Source organism: Barbus barbus, assembly GCF_936440315.1.
Source record: "Barbus barbus genome assembly, chromosome: 28".
Taxonomy (NCBI): Eukaryota; Metazoa; Chordata; class Actinopteri; order Cypriniformes; family Cyprinidae; genus Barbus; species Barbus barbus.
In genome coordinates this window covers 18985196-19007428 of record NC_136756.1, presented here as the reverse complement: position 1 = coordinate 19007428, position 22233 = coordinate 18985196, and the positions used below count along the sequence as shown (strand labels likewise).

The following is a 22233-nucleotide window of genomic DNA, read 5'->3' as shown; positions in this document are numbered from 1 at the left end:
CTTTTGAAATTTTTATACATCAAAGAATCCTGGGAAAAATGCATCACGGTTTCAACAAAAATATTAAGCGGCACAACTGATTTCAATATAGATAATAACGTTGATAATGTTTCTTGATCACTAAATCGGCAAATTAGAATGATTTCTGAAGGATCATGTGACACTGGAGTAACAACTGCTAATTCAGCTTTGCCATCACAAGAATAAATTACATTTTATAATATTTCCAAATAGAGAACAGTTATTTAAAGATTTCACAATATTATTGTTTTTGTATTGTATTTTTGATCAAATAAAGCCTTGGTGAGCATAAGACTTTCAAAAGCCCCATTCGTTTGTACAGTCGTGTATATAGAGTGAAGATTTTGGCACGATAAGTAAAAATAAAAAAAAATTAAAATAAAAACCCTAATTCTCAACAAAAAGAAGTCCCTATTGTTGATATTGACATGGTCAGTGATTGGACCATGAGTCATCAGTCATCAGCAGGTTTGCATAAAAAACACAAAACCATTTTTATGTGGGATTGAGATGGACATAAGTGAACAATATCTTTCTTACTTTTCAAAGACAAAAGGAAAGTGGTGCAGCGGCATCAAAAACACGAGTCAGCGGAAACATATTCATAAATCCAAAAGCTGCAACTTTGAAGGATGTCATAGTGTGAATCTGCAGCTGTGTGTGAGACCCTTAACAAAGACATCAGCAGGCTCAGACATCAGTCTGCATTACACACTTCTTCTCTCTCCATTAGGGCTCTTTTTCAGCTCTTTCTGCTGATAATGCTGGAGGACAGAACTAAGCCTGCACGGCACTTTTCTCCGCAGTCTGAAGGGTGCTTCTCTTGATTCTGATTGGCTTGAGCATTTGGAGCTCTGGCGTGACGCCCTGACCCTCGCCATGTGTTCACGAGCACACACAAACTCAAATGCATGAGCACACAAACTCAGTAGAACAGTAAATTTACCTCTTTACCAAAACAAGGCATGTCTGTTCCATATGTTTGTATATGAATTTGTCTGAATATGAATTTTGTGAGTTGAATCTGTGGAATAGAATGGATTTAATCAAGGTAAAATGTGTAAAACACATACTGTTAGCTGAAAAATACGATCAGATCAGCCTTAATATTTAATAATCAAATATGAAGAACTTAGTGAATGGTGGTCTGAGCTCTGAGTTCTTATTTTTTAGCATTTGATATTTTAATTTGTTATTTGAGAGAAAATATAATAGTTTGATAAGCAATGAAATAACTGTTTAGATCAGTGCTTCTCAGTCTTTTTGACTCTAATGCCCTCCACTGTCCACAACAATTTTAAAGGCCCCCCCAAGCCCTAGTTTTGTTTTAAAAACCTATTTGGCACTCATAGTTTTTGAAAAGAAAAACAAAACAAAAATAAGTATAATCGCAAATAAATAAATAAATTGCTTGGCGTAACTAGACAAATGTATATTTATTACACAAATGCCCATGGCATTTTATTCATTTATATTATTATATAATTTCCAGGTCTAGAAATCCTACTTGTAATATTTAACTTTGTCATATATTCAGGTTTTACAAGACCATGGTAATCATGAAATTAAAATAAGAAATATCTTGCTGTTTAGCTGTTTTAGCTCAGTTTTGTCTTTGTTTTAAATCATTTTAAGTCATGTTGAGTCCCACATGGAACACCCTGGTTAAGAAACAACAGTTTGGCAATACTAATGCTGACCTTTAAACTTCCCACTTTCCAGCAGGGCTCCAGACTCTTCCAGGGAGAAGAATTCCTCAATGGACACAAAGTTATAATCCACCCCTGAGATCTCTCCATCCCGTGGTTGCCTGGTCGTACCTGGGTCAAAGCAGGGAGAGCAAACATAAGAATGTAATTAGAAAAAAATACAATGTTTTCGCTTTTTTCTTAACGTTGCAAAAAAAACGTATGAATTTGTTATAAGTAGACAACAAGCCATTTAAATGGAGAATGTAAAAATAGAAAGGCCAGTAGTGCTACAAACACATAGGACATTTTAAAAGATCATTATTTTTTCATAAACTTGCATCTTCCCTTTGCTAAAAATCTAATGCTTTAAAAAAAAAAAACATCCTGATGACATCACCAGGAGGTAAGTGAGCTTTAATGCATTTGATGTTTGGATCTACAGAACCTCCGAAAACGACGCAGCCATCTCACTCGCACACATACTTGTAGCAAGTTGATTGATGATTGATATGGAAAACAGGCAGAGTTTAATGTCTGATGTGAGTGTCAAATGAAGTTAAAATCAGTTACATAACAGCGTTTACATACTAACTGTATATTAAACAAACTGTCTGTGCGTCTGTTTGCATATGACTTTGTTGGTGTGAGGCGACACCTGATTATGATTTCAAACACTTCAGATTTGGTCTATAATCCCAGAGTGATGAGATTATACAACTCCCTCTCAGTTTTCCATCTCAAATGAAAGTTGAGAAAAGTGGATTTTCCTGAGGTAGATTAGCAGTGCATCCTGATTTAGGCTAAACTGATCACTGCAACTCTCCAGTGTTGCGGAAGAGATACAGTAGGAAACCTGCACATTTTGATCAATCGACCTTGCCAACATAACAAATGGCTCTGAAGCAAAAGTCTTCAGGTAGAGAAAAGGTACGTGGTTTATGAGGTAGCGCACATATTGCTATGGATACAACGCATAGTTACTCAACATCAAGCAGGACTGTAATGACTTAAAAGCCTTCAGCCACTATATACAATAAATCATCCATTAATAACAAAACACTGCATTGTCCCAAGCTAATATATGACATCACAGTGCCTGTATTGCATTAATCCCACTGGCAGACCATGCAAAAAGCATATGAGAGTGTTTTTTTCTTTTGAAATAATGACATTTTAATGCAACAAACTTGAACCTATACTTTCACTCTGAAATGAATCTCTAATGAATGTGTAGAATGAGACGTTATGGATTTAGACATTGAGGGCTTTTTACATTTGTAACGTGACATTTCTGAGTCTGGATATCAAACAGGGAAAAAATGTATCCATCAGAATCTGATTGGATTGTGAAAAGCTGGCGTAAAGTTTCAGAACGGAGTCAGGTGGTTATGGTTGAAATATAGCGATCTGTGATGTCCGCTGGAAAGGACAGTTGAGCAAGTTATTATTTCTTGATGAAAGATTACGATGAAACTTTTTTTTTTCTTTGAGAATAACATGTACTGATGAATTACGCAAAATAAGACCAGTAACGTGTTTTAGAAAAATAAATAATGCTGACTTCATGTCGACTCTAAAAGCCCCAATGCAACCCCATGTTAACTATTTAGCAGGACGTTCAGCACCTGGTCAAACATAGCTATGTACATTTATACTGACACACCTGTGCCATTTTATCCTAAAAGAACAGATAAGAGGAGCATCTTACAGTCTTCTAATTGCCTGCAATCTATTCAGAAAAGTGACAGTAAAATTAGCTGCTTTATGGTGTCAAAAATTATGTGATGAATAAACGTGTTATTTGGGAAAGCCTTTTTTTCAAGTTGACAGGCTATGTAACTGAACTGACAGATAAAACGTTATGTGAATGGATTCGCAAATATGAGTGTGCTTATGTATACATTTGCAAGCATGCGTGAATGGGTCTGTGTTTGGGTGCTGATGCGTTTATGCGTATATGCATGCACAGGAGCGCTGAAAGGCACAGCAGGGTACCTCAGGCTGGAGACAAAGACAAATGTGCAGCTTTGGGATTCAAGAGCAGGAAATAGGTTAAATTTGAATCATGCGGGACGGATTAAATGTATCAGCTCTTAGGGTGTGCGGGTGCCTGATGTTTTAAAGGGGCAGGCAGGAGCTATACATTAATAAATGCATGTAATCATTTCTGAAAATAGTTGCAGTTTTGTTGCCAAGGCAAAATATGGAACAGTGCCATTCACAATGAGCACACTGCTGAGACATTTGATGACAGTTGCCATGGCAATGGTTAAAGTGCATTGCATTGCCTCAAAGTGACTGAACCTTTGACTCCGCTTGAGGTTTGACGTGATTGTAAACTGGATTTGTTTACAGTCTCTGAGAGCATCAAAGCATGAGGTTGCATGCATGCTTTTGCTGGCTTATGTATTTCAGTCTCTTTCTCGTTTGTGTTTTCAATGCAGTTGTTTTACTGCAGGGTCTTCAACCTTTTTCAGGCCAAGAAGCCCTTGGTGGACAGAGAGAAGCAGCAGGGAGTCATTTTACATATTGTATAATCTTCACGTGTAGCCAGACCTATGACTAAAATGCATGAGGTCTGGTCCATACGCATTTTGTTAAAGGGTTAGTTCAGTGTTTCCCACTGCCACGGCAGTTTTGATATGTAAAAAATCCCACGGCACCACTAAGCATTACAAAAAAAAAAAAAAAAAGATAGAAAGGGGAAACTTATTTTTTATTATTATTTTTTCCCAATAATTAAACATTGTTTTATCAGAGTTGGTATTTGGGCTTTATATATGATCTTGCACTTAATTTCTGAAAATCATACTCAAATGGAGATAATGAGGTTTTTGACGAGCGAGTGATTGAGATCTGTGTTTTGTCCATCATTAGAACGGCCGCCTCTGAGGCAGTAAATTAACAGCATAACGTTTTCACCAGTTTGCAGATTATAAAGTTTATTGTAGCTATATGGGCGCTCAGTTTCTCTTGCTGTTAATACATTTGGCCAGAATCTCACGATTTAAAAGACGAACAGCTATGATATTTAAAACGTACAAAAGTGTATTGGCTAAAACTAGACAGCAAATGCTAAGACTCTTCATTAACATTAACAAGTAGACTGCTCGTCACGGCACTTCATTCTGAATGCAGGTGGGGTGGAGTTATGAGGTTTGACCGACAATTTGAGGATCCAATGGCATTACGAGGTTTATTCACAATCTCTTTTGAATGCTTTTCGTTGGTTAAATATTTGAAAAACACACAAACCGACATAATGACCAATAGCACTGATTTAAAATAATAACGAAATATAATAGAGATAAGGAAGTTTTTGATAATTTTCTATGGCACACCCGACAACCTGTCATGGTACACAGTGGTTTTACTCACCCTCCAAGTATCCAAGGTGTATATGACTTTCTTCTTTCAGACGAATCCAAAATTAAAAATGGTCCTGGCCCCTCCAAGCATTACAATCGTGATAAACGGGTGCCTTTTGTCAACAGTCCAGAAGACGTGAAATAAAGTGCCTCCACTTTATCCATAATAAAACGTGCCTCACACAGCTCCAAGGGGGTGAATAAAGGCCTCCTGAAGAGAATCCATGTGTTTTTGTAAGATAAATATCTATATTTCAAACGTAATAAACACTTTTTTCTCACTTCCGCTGACTCTCATATGTGCAAGCCATCACGTGCACGCCTCTGAGACATGCTATTCTCGTGAGTTTGTATACATGAGCAAAGGAAGCAAAGTTTCCTAGTTTAGCAAAGGAAAACCAGTCTCTTCTTGGCTTATATCGAAATCCTCCGACATTTTTCTTTACAAATCAGTTAGGCTAATATATATTCATAATTGGCCTGACAGTAGGCCTATATTGTGTTCCCGGCTTCACATAATGAACCGGTTCGTGCGTGGAACTGAAAAGTCTTACTGTTACTTGCGGACTGATGGACGGGCTTTCTCCCTCGTTTGTGCGAGTTTTTAAAAGTCATTTTTACAGAATTATGCATCGCTGCTGTTTTACTAACATTTTCTAACACACAGCTGCAAATTACAGTCCAAATAAATGGGTGAACACACGAATTTACATGCGCGACATGCCCGAAACAGCCTGGATAACAATTGGCTTACACTGCTGTCAATCAAATTCATCAAGAATTATGCAAAAACACATTTTATTTATTTTAGTTATTTGAGATGTTATAATAGTTCTCTAATTGTGTTAAAATAGATTAAACAATAATCATTTAACAAATATTATATTTGTATAATAAACTGGGGGGTCCTTTCATAAGAGTGGGCGGGCCTGTGCCCATCAGGACCGTCCGCTGCCTACGCCCCAGTTACAAATCCTCAGTTTGTACTTCTAATTTGTGACCAGCATTTTTGTTAGCATTTTGTTTTGTTCTCTCTCCGCGTTCATCACTAATCACGCAACGCCGACATCATACGTCATCCGCCGGAACGGCTTAAGTTATAAAAAAGTGTTTATTACATTTGAAATATGGATATTTTTCTTACAAAAATGCATGGATGCTACAGGAGGCCTTTATTCCAGTCTTCTGGACTGATGACAAAAAACACCCGCTTATCCCCATTGTAATGCTTGGAGGGGCCAGGACAATTTTTAATATAACTCCGATTGGATATCGTCTGAAAAAAGAAAGTCATATACACCTAGGATGCTTTGAGGGTGAGTAAAACACAGGCTAATTTTCATTTTTGTGTGAACTAACCCTTTAAATAATGGAGTGGGGGTCTATGAAGAGTTTTAAGGAAAATAATAGAAAAATGTGTTGAAAATGTGTTAAGTCAGTGATCAGTTTTGCCTGCGCAAAGATTAGTACAAAAGGTTAAAACAGATCTCACCCGTTCATTTCACATTTTTATTTCCTGAACTGGAGGACGAAAGACAAAAAACTCAAATGAAATTTGTATAAACCTAATGCAAACCACTTATGGAGGCAGATTAAATAAATTTATTTTTATGCAGTTGTCTGTGACAAATATGTCCAGATTTGAATAGTGCTAAACTTAATATATGACACAGATTCTACAGTATCTCTAAAGTCTCATGCATGGTGAACCTACAGTACGCAAGTCAGTAAAATCTGGCTATGTTTAACTTAGTTTATACAGACAGTATAAAAACAGATTTAATAAAACAAAAGTAAAATCAGATTTTCCCTGAAGCCTGAATAAATCCATTGTGATCCATAAATCCAGCGATTATATTATCCTCAAAAGCACTTGTTGTGCCAATCTGGTATCTTGTAAGCATGACTTTGTTTTTAGACACACTGATAAAAAAAAAAAAAAAGCTTGCCTTTATTCCCAAAAATTGTGTAAACTCCAGATGAAGTGAGTACTTTCATCTTGACAGTCAGCAAATGAGCATAATACATTTTACTACTGGACATTTAATGCACATTTTCATCTTTTTTCTCCAAAATTAGTTTGACATCCTGAGTTAAAGGCCCCTGTATTACTGAAGAACGTAGGTGTGTGTCACTCACAGGGCACAGCGCGCAGGTAGAGGTTCTCTCGTATGACCTGTTGGAGTTGGCTGTCCATTGATCCGGGTGTAAAACACTTGCTCAGGTAAAGTCTCAGATCCTTACAGAGAGTTGAGCCTACAGATTACAAACAGAACACATGAGCAAGAATGAGATGGAGAGATCTGAAACCACTTTTTAATAACAGCACTGTTGCCAAACTCACAAATAGAGCACTGCTGTCACCATGGAAATATGAGAAAAAAGGTGAACTGGCAAAGTGAAATGGTCAAAGACGCTGTTCTGAAAATAAGCAAACTGAAATACACCTCAAAAAGTGATAAGGGTAAAACGGTCTCTCACCCTGATTTCAATCCTAATACCACACACCCCGGGTTACCACAGTAGCACCTCAGACCACACATGCACACTGAGACTGCACTACAACTGCAGGAGTCTCTGAGGTCAGTGTGCTGTTGTCACAAACAAGCACTGCGGAGCACCTAATGAGGACCTATCTTCCCCGCTCGGCTTCTATGTATTGATTTTTGCACTTAATATAATCCGGTGGTCCTTTCCACACACAATCTCAACACATGGACTCCTCAAAGACTCATGGGAACGGTAGGATGAGTCATTTCCTGCTGATCTATTCATTTTGTAAAGTGCGTTATGACCTTAGATAACAGTCAGCTTCCTTTCACGCTGGATATTGATGGTCTTTATACATTGTGGACGGGGATTGCCCGCCCCGTTACTCGCCGAAACCAGGCTCCACCCCCCTCCCCATGCTGACAGCGATCAATCGGGCCGACCAGGGCAGAGCTCCGGAGAGGTTAAGTAGAGTGCAGGATATCACATCCACTTAATGTCTGACACTGAACTGGAGGAGACCTGGCATAAATATTGCACATCAGGATCTTTTACATGATGTTATTAAGAAAAATACTGTGTAATTAATGAGAGTAAGAGTAATCTGAGTTACTGTCTGAACTAATCACAACTGTGACAAGCGATACTACATTTTGTCAGTAATTTTTATGTTATCAAAAACTCACTGGACCGAAAGCCAATGAGTTAAACATTATACAGGTTCCGAAACATTGGACAGACCCCTGAAGTTCTATGAGGAAAGACAAAAAGGATGCCAACTGAAGTAACAAAACAGATGTTATAAAAAATATATTATGTGGTATGCGTTTTATACTTCTTATCCATAAACTTTTCTGATTGGTTACATATGATATGTTACATCACACAGCATTTCCACTTCTAAGTGGTGGACAGATAAAAATTATAATAATAAACAAATAAATAATGGCTTATTTGGAAATTTGTTGCATTGCACCTGGTTGTAATGTGTAAATGTGTGCGTAAACATGGTGTAAATGTACAAAAACATTAAAAAGCTTGGGGTCAGTAAAACATTTGAGTGCTTTTGAAAACTTCAACTTCAGAAAACAGACAAAGCAAATAGACAAAGCAAGCAAATTAAGAAAACATCTTCATCAGTTTGACAGCAGGTGATGCAAATGCTCACAACACAAACAAATAAAGAAACGCACTGCAAATACTCACAACACAACCAAATATATTTTATTTGCAGCGCGTTTCTTCGTTTGGTTGTGTTGTGAGCATTTGCAGCGTGTGTGTTGTCAAATTGAGGAAGTTGTTTTCTTTATTTTAAGGTGTTTTATCTATTTGCAGCGCATTGAGCTCTCGCGGCCACCATACTATGCTCTCCAAGGCTGCAATTATTTGATCAAAATCAGTAATATTGTAAAAACATTAATATTGTGAATGATTACAATTTAAAATATATTTTTTAATGTGTATTAAAATGAATTAGCTGAATTAGCAGCCATTACTACAGTCTTCATTGTCACATGATCCCTTAGAAATAATGTCTAATATGCTGCACTGGTGCTCTTACTATCAATAATAAAAACAAGATTTCTGATTCATACAAGGCTCAAAAGAACATTTATTAGAAATCCTTTGTAACTTTATAAATGTATTTACTGTAAAATAAATTCTTACTGACCCTAAACCTTTGAACGGTAGAGTATCATTAATTCAGCAGGATTTAAAAAGGTGTATTTTATTTAAAAAAAAAAAAAAATTCAGTCAGTTTCTACTTTTGTTATTTCCATAAATAAGTATTCTACTTCCAAAAATTCTAGTAACTAAATCAAGCAGCAAGGTTACTATGCTCAACCATTCGGTCCTTAAAAACATCTAAAACCGTCAGTGATACAGTATTTTTTGTTGTGTAATTTAATTAATACAAAAGCTTTTAGAAGCTTTTAGCTTTTTCCTCACACAAGAAAGCATTATTTGACATTCTTGTTGCAGTAGTTCACAACTGAAATGCCTTCATTAAGCATTCATTTATGGTGTCAAGAGCAACTAAAAATTCTTAACACTTCCTTGTGTAGAAGCTAGACATGAATATAGTAAATCAAATCCCCATGGAGCATCTTGATCTGACGTATTCAGGCAGGTTAGATTAGGATAATACAATCCTCAGGCAGAATGACACTAGCGGGTGACATGTCAACACTGTGACCTACTCAGTGCTATATATTGTCAGTAGGTATAAAGTTCTCACACAACCCATGTATTTAATTTAATATGTGCAACAAAATGCAGATAAAACCTCCCAAAATAGCATGGTATTGTGTGCAGCAGCTTTGTCAGGAAAGACCTGGGCTAAAAACGAAAAGGTCACAGGTTTAAACCCAGAAAGAGGTGACTCATGAACTGGAAAATTACTGATATCCCCCATCTTCAGAAAGCTCACAGTGGGTCAGAGGGCCTCCAAGGAGATAGCATATTTCACCCAAAAAGAACATTCTGTCAATATTTACTCACGCTAAAACTTTGTTTTCTGTCTTTCATGGATAACAAAAAGTGAATTTCTAAAGAATATCCTGACCACTCTTTCCAGTATAATGAAAGGAATTAGAGACTGAGGCCAAAATTGTTGTCCAAAATGACAAAAATGCACCATAAAAATAGCATAAAAGTAGCAATACCAAAAATACCATACCAATTTTGTACTATATTTTAAGTGTTCTGGACCAATAAAAAAATCAATATTGACTGATACCTTGACACCAGCTAAGCTTGAACAAGTCTCCTTGTTCATGAGAGAAATACCAAAGTTCGATTCATTAATTAATTGTTCTTTTCATTAAATCAGTTCATAATTTGTTTATGAACTGGACTTGTGCATTCATAATGAATATAGCTCACACATTTAATGACCAATTTTCTAATATTTTTTGGAATCCTTTCTCTCAATTTGTAGTTTGACAGCCTTAGTCCCCTTTCAGTTTTATTATATAAAAGAAAAAAGGTCCGAATATTCTTCATAATTTCCTCTTTTCCACAGAAGATGGTCATAGAGGTTTGAAATGCCATGATGGTGAGGAAATTATGACAATTTAAAATTTAGTTAATCTAATTCTACTCTGCAAACTGTATCTATTCAGGAATTCTTCTCTTTGCATAGACCTTCTCTTATCTAATGCAAAGTAGGAGTTGGATCAATGCACAAGGCTGTTATTCTCCAACTTACAGTGCCATATCATACACCAGTCAGTTTGTTCTAATTGATAAATAGAGTACCTGGTGATACGGTTTTGATCCGAATTGGATGTGGACATGAGTTCAGAACCCCTCTCACATCTCCCAAGGTCAATCCCAGGACAGGTGTACCGCCGATCTCTAGGATGATGTCACCAACAGTGGCTCCACCCCCAGGTGCTGCTGTAACAAATGGGAACTCTCCATAATCTGCACCACCTCCAATGGCCACACCAAGCTCTCCCGAGGCTCCGCCCAGCGGGACGAAGCTCTCCTGCACTTTCGAGCGCCAGTGCAGCTTCTTAACAGTAGCCTTAGACATGTTGACCGCGCTGAAAGAAAAAGAAAGTGGAAAACATGTTTAATTTGTGTGCTAAAAAAAACACCTTAAATAAGCTTAAGATGGTTTGTTGGGCTTTGCTGATTTCCCTGCTCGGTCAGGATGGTCAGCTGACTGATTTTAGGCACTTTTCAGCTAGTCAGACTGTGAGACCAGCTGACCACCCAGCTAAACCAACTGAAGACCAGTTTGGATAGGTCAGAAGACCACCTTAAACCATTTTCGGGTTGTTTTTTTCTAAAGGGTTTCCTACAAATCAGGGTCTTTGCACAAAAAAAATGATTAAAAAATATTCAGGGTAATCAACCTATTTTAGTTTTCAAAATAGGTTAATTGAATATGAATAATTTCGGATTAATTTTGAAGCCTCAAACACTTTTACTGTGTGTCATATAATAAATGTCATAATATTGGTTTATTGTTATAGTGACAGACAGTCTTGAGTAACAGAAAATATTTAACAAATATATGCATCTAAACTACACTACTAACAGTATGTATTAATTTCAAATAAATACTGTTCTTTTGAACTTTCTATTCATTAAAGAATGCTGAAAAAAGTTTCCATGAATTTCTAAAGGATCATGTGACACTGAAGACTAGAGTAATGGCTGCTGGACATTCAGCTTTGCTATCACCGTAATAAAAAAATACATTTTAAAATATTGAAAACTTTTAATAGTAATATTGTTCTGTTTTACAATATTTCTGTTTTTACTGTATTTTTGATCAAATAAATGCAGACTTTATGGGCATAAGAGACTTCTTTTAAAAATTAAACCAACCCAAAACATTTCAACAGTAGTGTACTGTACATTAAGTGAACAAAACACAAATTAATGTGTCTTTTTACATATTCTAATATAGACATATTCTACTTTAACCAAAACAAAAACGATAAAACATAGCACAAAGTCAAATACATAGAGAACGAGAATGTATGTCCCATAACTCTTCTAACAGGCACAAAATGAGAGGCAAGGGCCTTCACAAACACATTTATGCGAGTCCCAGTGGTATTCCACAAGCTTAACACATGATACGAGTCTCCAAATTGAAACAAAACAAGCAAACAGATGGTCAAAATGCAGTGGGGGGTGATTCCATCCACAAACACAATTTACACGGGCTCATTAAAAATGCATAGATCTATTGCAGGTGTCAAAGATTCTGCTACCGCAAATTTACACATTTTTACCAGCAAAATCATCTGGGGCTTTCCGCTAAAGATGGCAAAGTAGAAAAAATACATAATGAATCAGTATCTCAGAGGATCTGCCAAATTACGCATCAGGGTTGGCTGCAGAAGGCCCTCTCTCTCTTTCTCCGCATGTGTGTCCCTGTTGTTTAGCCATATAGCGACTCATATAGTCTTCTCATATATCAGAAGCTAAGGACACAAAAATACAAGCAAAAATAAAACACAAATCATCTGAAAATTACATAACACTTCAGAGTTTCTGATTACAAGCCTGCAGTGCAAAGATCACACATTAGTTAATGCATCATCTGATACACATCAGCGAGGGTGGGGGGCTGAGTCTTTAAATGGACAATACTAACACAGTTACATAGTTACAGCAACACCATTGCAGTAAACTCAAAGAGGGGAGGAGAGGAGACCGTGCATTCCGCCGCTGCGGGTCTTTTCCATTACCTCACAAAGAGAGAGAAAGTTATAACTCCAGGTTGTATAGACTCTGCCTGGAGCTGTGGAGAAATAGCAAAGCGAGTCACCTTAAAAACTAAAAGCAAACAGTGGCGTGAGCACTTCAAATGCCCGGTATCAAAGTCCATCCAACCTGCCGCAGTGTGTTCGCACCTCACTTGAGCACACACACACACAGTACAGTGTGAATGTGATATGAGAGAGTGTACAGCTCGCCGGAAAACCTCTCATGCAGGTAAAATAAGACTCAGCACTTAGGATACAAGAATAATATATGACTTAGCTTTAAATATGCATCTGGATCTTGTCTACCACTTTGTTCGCTATGTTTCTGGCATCCGTCTGGGATGATGTTTTATGTGTCACAGACATACTCTCCCATACGAGGCAAGTTTCTTCAAGTATATCACTGTTGTGTGACATCTGTGTATTTTATCACGATCTAAAGCCCTTTCCCTCTCTGATTAAATCCTGGTTGCATCCTCCGCATTACATATGCATGCTGAGTCTTCATGGGCTGCTGAGATGTTGAGAATAATTGATTAAGTACTTTGGAAAGGTGCCCAAAAATGCCACCCCATCCTACTTATGAATAAAAACTCATAACCCCAAACAAAAGAACTGTTTGTATTTTTCGTACCGTTCAAGAGCATTTAAGACAGAACTGCATAGAAATAATGCTTCTAACGCAACGGATGCATTTCAAAGTCATTCGAATGGCCAGATACATTTGCATGAACAGTATCAGGAAATATTTGATATGGCGATTAAGCAACATGACTATTTTACATTTATTCATTTAGCAGATACTTTTATCCAAAGCGACTTAACTGCCAGTTAAAAGTCTCTTACATTCACAAAGGCTGCATTTATTTGATCAAAAGATGTTTCAAAAACAAAAGTATTGAGCACCATAAATATTTTTCTACATTTTAAACAATAAGAAATGTTTTTTGAGCACTAAATCAGCATATCAGAATGATTTCTGAGTGATTACGTGACTGGCTGCTAAAAATTCAGATTTTCCATCACAGGAATGAAATATATTTGAATAGAAAAGTTTTACTGATTTTAAAATAAATGCAGCCTTGGTGAGCATAAGAGACTTCTTTAGAAAACATATATTGTAATTATTGCAAACTTTTGATTAGTAGTGTAAATGAACAACTGTATATGTAGTACATAATGTGAAGTTTTAAGTAAAAGCTGGATTAATGCACAAGTAGAGCAAAAATGGAATGTAAAAAACTTCTTGCTTACAGTTTTCAAAATGTGACTTCAAACCCAAGGTTAGGGCTCTAACCCTGCCTCTGCCTGAACACATTGGATATTCTCATTAACTCTGAGGGAGTCTGTGCCTCCAAAGATGAAGTGCAGAGAGAAGATAAATCCTGCTGGATCTTCAGGCGAGTCGATGAACATGCTCAAATAGAGAACAGGTTTAACGGAAAACTAAAGGTCCGGATGTCACTGGGCCAAGGAGAGAGATGTAGATCAAAGTTTTGTGGATAGCACACGGATCCGTTGCTGTTTGAGATTTTGTTGACATCTAATGCAGCAACTCTTAATGTCAATTATTGTTCATGCTGTGGAACAAGGCTGAAGATCAGAGAAGAATGAAATTCGATTTCTACCCTGTGTTCCCTCTCTGAAGCAAATGATTATGGGATGTCTTGATCTCATTGTACTGTAGAAATGAACATTAACTTGAGCTCCCAAATTAGAGAAACACAAGACTACACATCATCATCCACTTCTGCTCTGGAAAAAAGCCTTACTTGGTTTGCTCATCTCATTTAGTCTTCCAGGCTGGTTTGTTGCGTGGTTTCAGATGGGTTTGCAGCACTTTGCATCTGGTCGGGCCATTTTAAGCTAAAACCAGCAAATCAGTTCAGGCTGGTTTAAGCAGGATTCCTTTAGAAAGACGCAGACTGAAAATATCTACAGAAAGGAAAAGGGAAGTGGTGTGTGGCCAAGTATGGTGACCCGTACTCAGAATTTGTGCTCTGCATTTAACCCATCCAAGTGTACACACAGTAGTGAACATACACCCGGAGCAGTGGGCAACCAATGCTGCAGCGCCCAGGGAGCAGTTGGGGGTTCGGTGTCTTGCTCAAGGGTCTCATGGTATTGAGGGTGGAGAGAGTGTTGGTTATTCACTCTCCCACCTACAATCCCTGCCGGACCTGAGACTCAAACCCACGACCTTCGGGTTACAAGTCCAACTCTCTATCCATTAGGCCACAACTGCTCCTTAAAATGTTTTTTTGTTTTTTCTCTGCATTTAACCCATCCTAAGTGCACACACACCCGGAGCAGTGGGCAGCCATGTTGCGGCGCCCAGGGAGCAGTTGGGAGTTCAGTGCCTTGCTCAAGGGTTTCACCTCAGTTGTGGTATTGAAGGTGGAAGAGAGTGCTAGTTATTCACTCCCCCCACCTACAATCCCTGCCGGACCTGAGACTCGAACCCGTGACCTTTGGGTTACGAGTCCAACTCTCTAACCATTAGATGGAAAAGGTACAGCTAAATAAAACTCTAACTTCTCCAAATCAAATCCAACTAATATCAAATCACTCAGAGACATGTTTAAAATCTCTCTGCAGAATCACACTGCGGATCCCTCCTGTGTAAAGAGCCTCAGGTACATCAGTCTGCCGTTATGTGCTGAACCAGTAAAGTGTGCTAGGCGATGAAGAGCCATGGGGTTTGTTATTTCTCCACATCAGCAGTCAAGGTTTCTTCTCAATAAAAACAAACAATCTGGAACTCAGAACAAACCTCTTCAGTTAAAAGAGGTCACACTAGACGTAATTCCAACATGATTCAAGTCACATTAGTTTAGGGCTACAAATCCCAAGATCAAACGGAACATTTTCAGTTCGTCACTTTTACGCCACTGAAAGTGTCTTTTCACTGCAAATTGAAATGTTACAAGTCAACTATGTATTCTAGAGATGAAACTTTACAGCACTTGCACACACTCTCATACATATGAATTCGCACAATGCACACCTGCACAGGCTCATTTGCATAACAACACTATTGGCTGTTGATTTAAGTCCATAACCTTCATGCTAGCAGCTTTTACGAGAGTAACAAGTAAATGTAACAGGGAGAGCAGAGGACAGGAGAGGAGAGGTATGAAACTGTGTAGCCTGGGGGAAAGATAGTGTGAGATACAGAAGAGTGACAGAGGGAGGCAGTTCTGCAGCAGTAGCATGGCAAAGTGGTCAGTGATTGTCATTTTTACATACTTTATCATATTCAAAATGGATAAAAAATAGCTTAATGTGTGTGATAATGTGAATATAATATGTACTAACTCTTTTATCAATGTAAACCTTGGGCTGTCATGCCTTTCACCTTTGAGTATAAGCATATGATGACTAAACTGAAGCCTACTGATCTATGGACCCATGTTATTTTTTGCAACATTTACTAACATATAGTTACTATTACAGTTTAACAGTAGTTTTTAAATATATTTGCCATTTTCATTTTTGTGTGTGTGTGTGTGTGTGTCATGTTATTAGCTTTTTTTAAATATGTCTATATAGTTTAGTTCTATAGTTATTTTAGTACATCAAATATTTAGTAAATTCTAAATAAAAAAGTATTACTATTTTTTATTTTAAGTAAATGCTTATTTTATTTCAAGTAACAAATGCTTTAATTGTTTTAATCATTATCCGCATTTATGTGCAAGACATTTTTTAAAATAATTATATTCTGCTCCTTTCTTATTCACATTCTCTTGCGTAATTGTATCTCAATATACAGTACATATATTATTTGTCTAGCTTGTCTATTTTCAACTAAATTTATTTGACTCGTATTTTTATTTTTCTATGTACTGGAAGCTTCAAGACCATTTTATGTGTGTGTGTGGTGTGTGTGTGTGTGTGTGTGTGTGTGTGCATGTTTATGTGGTTTATGAGGAAACAAATTTGTATAGTGACATGGGTATGACAGAGGTATTACAATATGAAGGTGGTTTATGATGACACTGCCTATGTCCCCGTAATTCAAAAGGCTTAAAAAACATACTAAATGGTGTTTTTTGAAAATCTAAAAATGCACAAAGTCTCCTGTGAGGGCTAAGTTTAGGTGTAGGGTTGGTGTATAGGGCAATAGCACACACACAGTTTGTTCAGTATAAAAACCATTACGCCTATGGAGAGTCCCCATAAACCACAAAAACCAACATGTGTGTGTGTGTGTGTGTGCAAACATACTTGGCAATAAATCTCCTTCTAATTCTGTTTAACATTGGATTGTTTACTGAATGGCACATGCACTGCCAAATTCCCTCACAGATGCTCAGCGGACAAACACATGTAACCATATTCCTCCTCATAACATCCCTGAGCTCTCACAACCCTAATAAAACACACTGATATGTGTATGAGTGTGGCCATAAACGCTGTGGAGGGTTATGATGGTGCCGAGAGGGGCTGCATGCTGCTAGCCAATGACTGCAATGGTCATTATTTACCAGCAGAGTGGATTATGAATCCCACATCTCATCTCACATCACTGCAAACCCACAGCACGGCGAGTCGCAACTGGTCTGACACATTTTCTCAACACCTGCTCGCTCTCGCATTACACACTCAACACTTTCTGTGTCTCTCACACATATAGAGAAAAACACCCATATTCATTTAGACCTGACAGGGTTACGTTGCCTCCAAACATGAGTGCGCGAGGCCGCTGTTTTACTACGTGGACCAACAGTTCACTCACGCGTTCGCGCTAATGTACTGCTATTGTTGTCTGAGAGGCGCTTTCACGCGAACATCTTTGACTAAAGACAGGAACGAGTAGCACATGCCGACTTGAAATGAATCGCGGTGGAAGATGCGATGGAGATAATTGACACAAACAAAGCTGCTGACAAGGAGAGCGCGCACGGCGTTAAATGCTGCAAAGGCAAAGTGGCTCCCTTGGCATCAGTCGCCACGCAAGGACATAATGGAATTCGCGCGGTACACCTACAGAAATGAATGGACAAAAGCATATGGCAGTAGTATCGGATGGTCAGCCAAGCAATAATGCGGCGGTCTGTGACATACCTTCATAATTCCAGCCTCCCCCCCCCCCCCCGCGACGTATTGCCTTATGGCTGTAATCCTTGGCAATACTTTATCAATATTGATTGCCTATTGGAGTCGCAGGTGACTGCAGATACGCTGTGTTGGAAGAGCACTACGGTTTCAGGTCCATAGCTCTGCGCTGCTGAGGATGAACTGGCCGGAGAGGGAGGACAGTGTAGCATAACAGTCCCGCGCGGAAGCCTCGTGCCCTCGGGGCCGCTCAGCTAATGGAACATGGGTCAAAATTACGCTGCATTCAGTACAGCCCTGTCTTTGCAGGTTTGGCACTAAGGAAGCGATGATAAGGCAGCCAAGCGGAGGGGAGGAGAGGAGGAGGAGGCAGGGACTGGGAGGGAACGCTGTGTGAAACAGGGACGGATCGGACCGCCTATGGATGGAGGTGATTGGACAGTGCCGCGCTAGACTGGGAATACATGAACGCGCCGTGACTCCTTACCCAAATACTTAAATCAAGATGTATTTGAATTGATAATGAATAGGACTGCGTGCCTCTCATTACGCATGCGAACATTCTGATCAAAGACTCAAGGCGAGTATGGGATTTAAAATGTAGGTAGGCCTATTTTTGACACTTAGAAAATCTCTGAACGCTCATCTACTTTCAACAAGTGCAAAGAAAATTCACGGACGAAGTAAGTGTTAAATAATAAACACTAGTTGTGCATTTTCATTCTTGGTCACAGGGTCATTCTCGAAACAAGGAAACTTTTGCTTGACTATTTTATTTTATTTTTTTAACCTTTGGCCAGTTAAAGGCATTTTTTTTTCATTTCTGTTTTTATTTTTATTTGTTTATTAATTTATGTATTAAGAAAAAGCCTATAGGCTAATATAGCCTACACGATCCATAAAGATTATTAAAACTTTTTCATTTAAAAATATTTTTGCAATGTACTATTATCAATTATTTGTCATATTTAGTTAAATTTTACAGTTAAGAATATGTTCTGATGAAAAATAAATTGTAGTGCAAAAAGCCTTCAAACAATGTAAACGGAATTTGACTGCCGTTCCCCAACGTGTAACTGCATTTATAAAAGTGCTGTATTTGTAACAAACTGTAGCTATTCTTTTTTTCCTCATGACGGCGATGAGCCTGTAGGTGGGTGACTCTCGGTGGTCTCGTTGATCGTGACATCAGTGGAATACGTTCACAGTTTACGTTTCGCTATGACATCGGCGCAAAACCCTGCATAAACACTACTGTAATCTCAAAAATTCCTCCGCTATCATCACACCACTGTTTTGGATGAAAAAAGAAAGAAGAGTCGTAAGCGTCAATAACTAATGCGCACACTTTATCCATGTGCTCTCTCCGGTTACCAAGGAAACTGTGTGGGTATCTTGGATACAGTGCCAGTAGCGCATGCAACCCGCAAGCACCACCCACCCCAAGCAAGACATCATCTTTGGCTAGATCATTTTCCAATACGTGCAATTGCCTCATAAAATACATTATAAGATTTTAACGAGAGTTAACGGACAATTGCATCGAGCTGCTTGCGAAGAAACAACCGAGTATGTCTTCAATAATGCATACAGCCTTTCGGTATCATAAATAACAAGGGGCAATTAACAAGACATTCTCTTCATTACAGAGGGGATGATGGAATGCCTGCTGCAGTGCCACAGTTGTGTGGAAGTGTGTATGAGTTTGGCTGGGGGTTAAAGTCAATGAAGCACCTAGGAAAGTGCTGACTATGACTCAGTTTTAGTACTGAAGCGCCTGCTTACTGCAATCCCAGTGCACCCCTGAGTATAGACTGTACATGGGAACAAACAAAAACACACTTACACACGCTCAGAAACTCATCACTCAGATTTAAACACTCAATTAAGAGCATAGTTTATTATTCACATATACTTTCTGTTGGCACTTGTATTAGGTTCAGTATCTAGATATACAGCCCAGTTATGTTCAGTATCAAACTGACCCTTATTGCACTCTAAAAAAAATGCTGGGTTATAAATGCTGGCGTTTGGGTTATACATTTAACCCAACTGTTGGTTGAATACAACCCAGCATGTGTTCTGTCCAATATTTACCCAGCACTGGGTTGTATTTAACCCAGCATTTTTGTGTGGATTTAATAAAATGTAAAAATTTTAATGCTTCTCACACAATGCAAAGTAATCATGAGAACATATGATTTAACAATTATTTTTTAATAAACTGTGAATATTATAAAGAGTTTTGTAAGTAAAAAAAAAAAAAGGAAGTTTGCATTTTTCTGAAGATCAAACAGTGTTTGCACATTACAAGTGGACTGAGCATGAGCTGAAACAAATGTACACCTTCAATGCAGTGTCAGTTTTTCTGGATACAAGTGTCTGTCAAAAGCATAAATGTAAATGTATAAATACTCTTAGAGGGTAGTTAAGAAACAAAATATGACATAACAAAATATACATAAAAAAGTTTAAACATCAGGTCAAATTGACCTGCAAACATCATAATTTTGTATGCACATTCCACAGCATAGCAAAGGCATGTTCATGACCCTAAATGAAAGAGGGTCACATTTCAAGAAAAATACCATAGGTTAACCGGTATTTAAAAAGTAAGTAATGAATCTAACATGTTAAAATTAGCAGGTGAAATCACTGACATTAAAATGCAAAACCTTGCTTTTATACCGTGTTACACACATTCATCTCCGCTAAGGTCTAATCTAACAGCACACCATGGCACTCACTGAAGAGAGAAAGAGAAACCGAGGGAGAAATAAAAAAAGAGAAATCAAGAGAGAGGGAGGCTGAGTGAAGACAGTGAGATAAATCAAAGTAATTCATCTCTTCAGAACACGATAGTGGATAAATAGGCGAGAGCATGTGAAGGAGGGTTTCAAATGAGAGAGATGAGGAAATGAAAGATTTATCATTTTCTTTAGTGTTATATGATATCACATGAGAATAAAAATCAGGAAAGATCTAATCATTATTAAAACAAGGTGATTTAAGGGAATGTTTTATGAAAGCTGAAACCATATTAGCTGAATACATGTGAGTTTAAACAGTTTAAGACAATTATTTGTTTATGTAAAATGGCATTTGACATATTATCAGATTATGAAATAATCTTTCAAATGCCACATTCACTTTGTTTCATTAACAGATTTTATGATGTCATCCTGCTGAGAGCTGAGAGTGTAACCACTAGAGGGCAATAACTGTCCATTTTTATGTGTCCATTTTAACAAGCATTTGTTTAATTAATTCGCTACAGCAGTGTATAGCAGTCTATAGTAGGCTGGTCTATACCTCTAAAGAAAGTATACATTTAGGAGGATCGTTCCAAAAATTATGAATAAATAAATAAACAAAGCACTTTCTCACCCCTAATCAAACACAGATAAAGTCCTTTGTTTGTTTTGCTTCCACTCTTCAGATGCATGTTGTTAGTGTTTTTGAAAGAGTGACCGTGACTAGGCATAAGACTTGAGGAATAAGATAATTTGCACTTGGACATCAATAGTAGTGAAGCAAAAAGGACATCATGGTGTGTTCAAACGGGGGCATTGCCCTAGAGCAGTGCACTTAACCCGCTGTTACTCCAGGAAGACTGTCTCTGCAATTAGTGTACTGTACATCCCTCTCGGTGACAAGTGTCTGCTGAATGGTGAATAACTGATAGCACTGTCTAAGTGAACACCATAAGATGGAAAATATTAAAAACCATTGTAATTTTAAACTGCATTTTGATTGTTTGTATGTTACATGTATTAAGATCCACCATTAAAAAGGAGAGTTAGATGAGACAACCGTGTTTCTATAGGGAGCGATGCAAAATTATTCATTATGTCTTAAGGTAAGAGTTACCCCAACATTTTGAGTTCATTTTAACATGCAAATATGTGTTTTGACAAATAAGGTGCCTGAGCTTGCATTGAATCAAACATGTTTGCAACAGTTTGTGTGCAAGGATTACAGCGACTTAGACTTTGAGAATGTCATGGGAATATCAGGAGGAATTCATTTGCAGACAAAAGCTTCAAGCTGATTTTAATGCACGACAAGTGCAGGTAACCTCTTCCCCATGGATAACTAGGCTAGATAAGCTGACCTCTGTTTCCACTTGTCTTTGAAAGACATACAGAAGGTTCTAGATTTTTTACAGATCCAGTTTAGGTTTAGTGAATGCATGCTGTTCGAGAATTCAGATTTATTTGAATTTTAGTCTTTTTTTTTTCTTTTTTCTAATTTAAGTTATCAGTAATGTACACTGCAGTGTCTATTTTAATAGCTTACAAAGGTTGGTACATAAACACATGTAATTTCATGACATATATTGTACAATCAGGAACAGTATTTTTTCCA

The 22233-nt window shown here is 37.7% G+C and overlaps 1 protein-coding gene across 1 annotated transcript in view; it reads right to left on the bottom strand.

Annotated features, from left to right (window-relative positions):
* Positions 1-11111, bottom strand: part of magixa (MAGI family member, X-linked a) — a gene marked incomplete at its 5' end in the record, with an annotated part of 40908 nt that extends 29797 nt beyond the window's left edge. Inside the window, 3 exons of the mRNA XM_079383486.1 lie at positions 1722-1841; positions 7220-7336; positions 10832-11111. Of these exons, the coding sequence (XP_079239612.1) occupies positions 1722-1841; positions 7220-7336; positions 10832-11111 (517 nt within the window). The remainder of the gene's footprint in view (positions 1-1721; positions 1842-7219; positions 7337-10831) is intronic.
* Positions 11112-22233: the final 11122 nt, after the last annotated feature.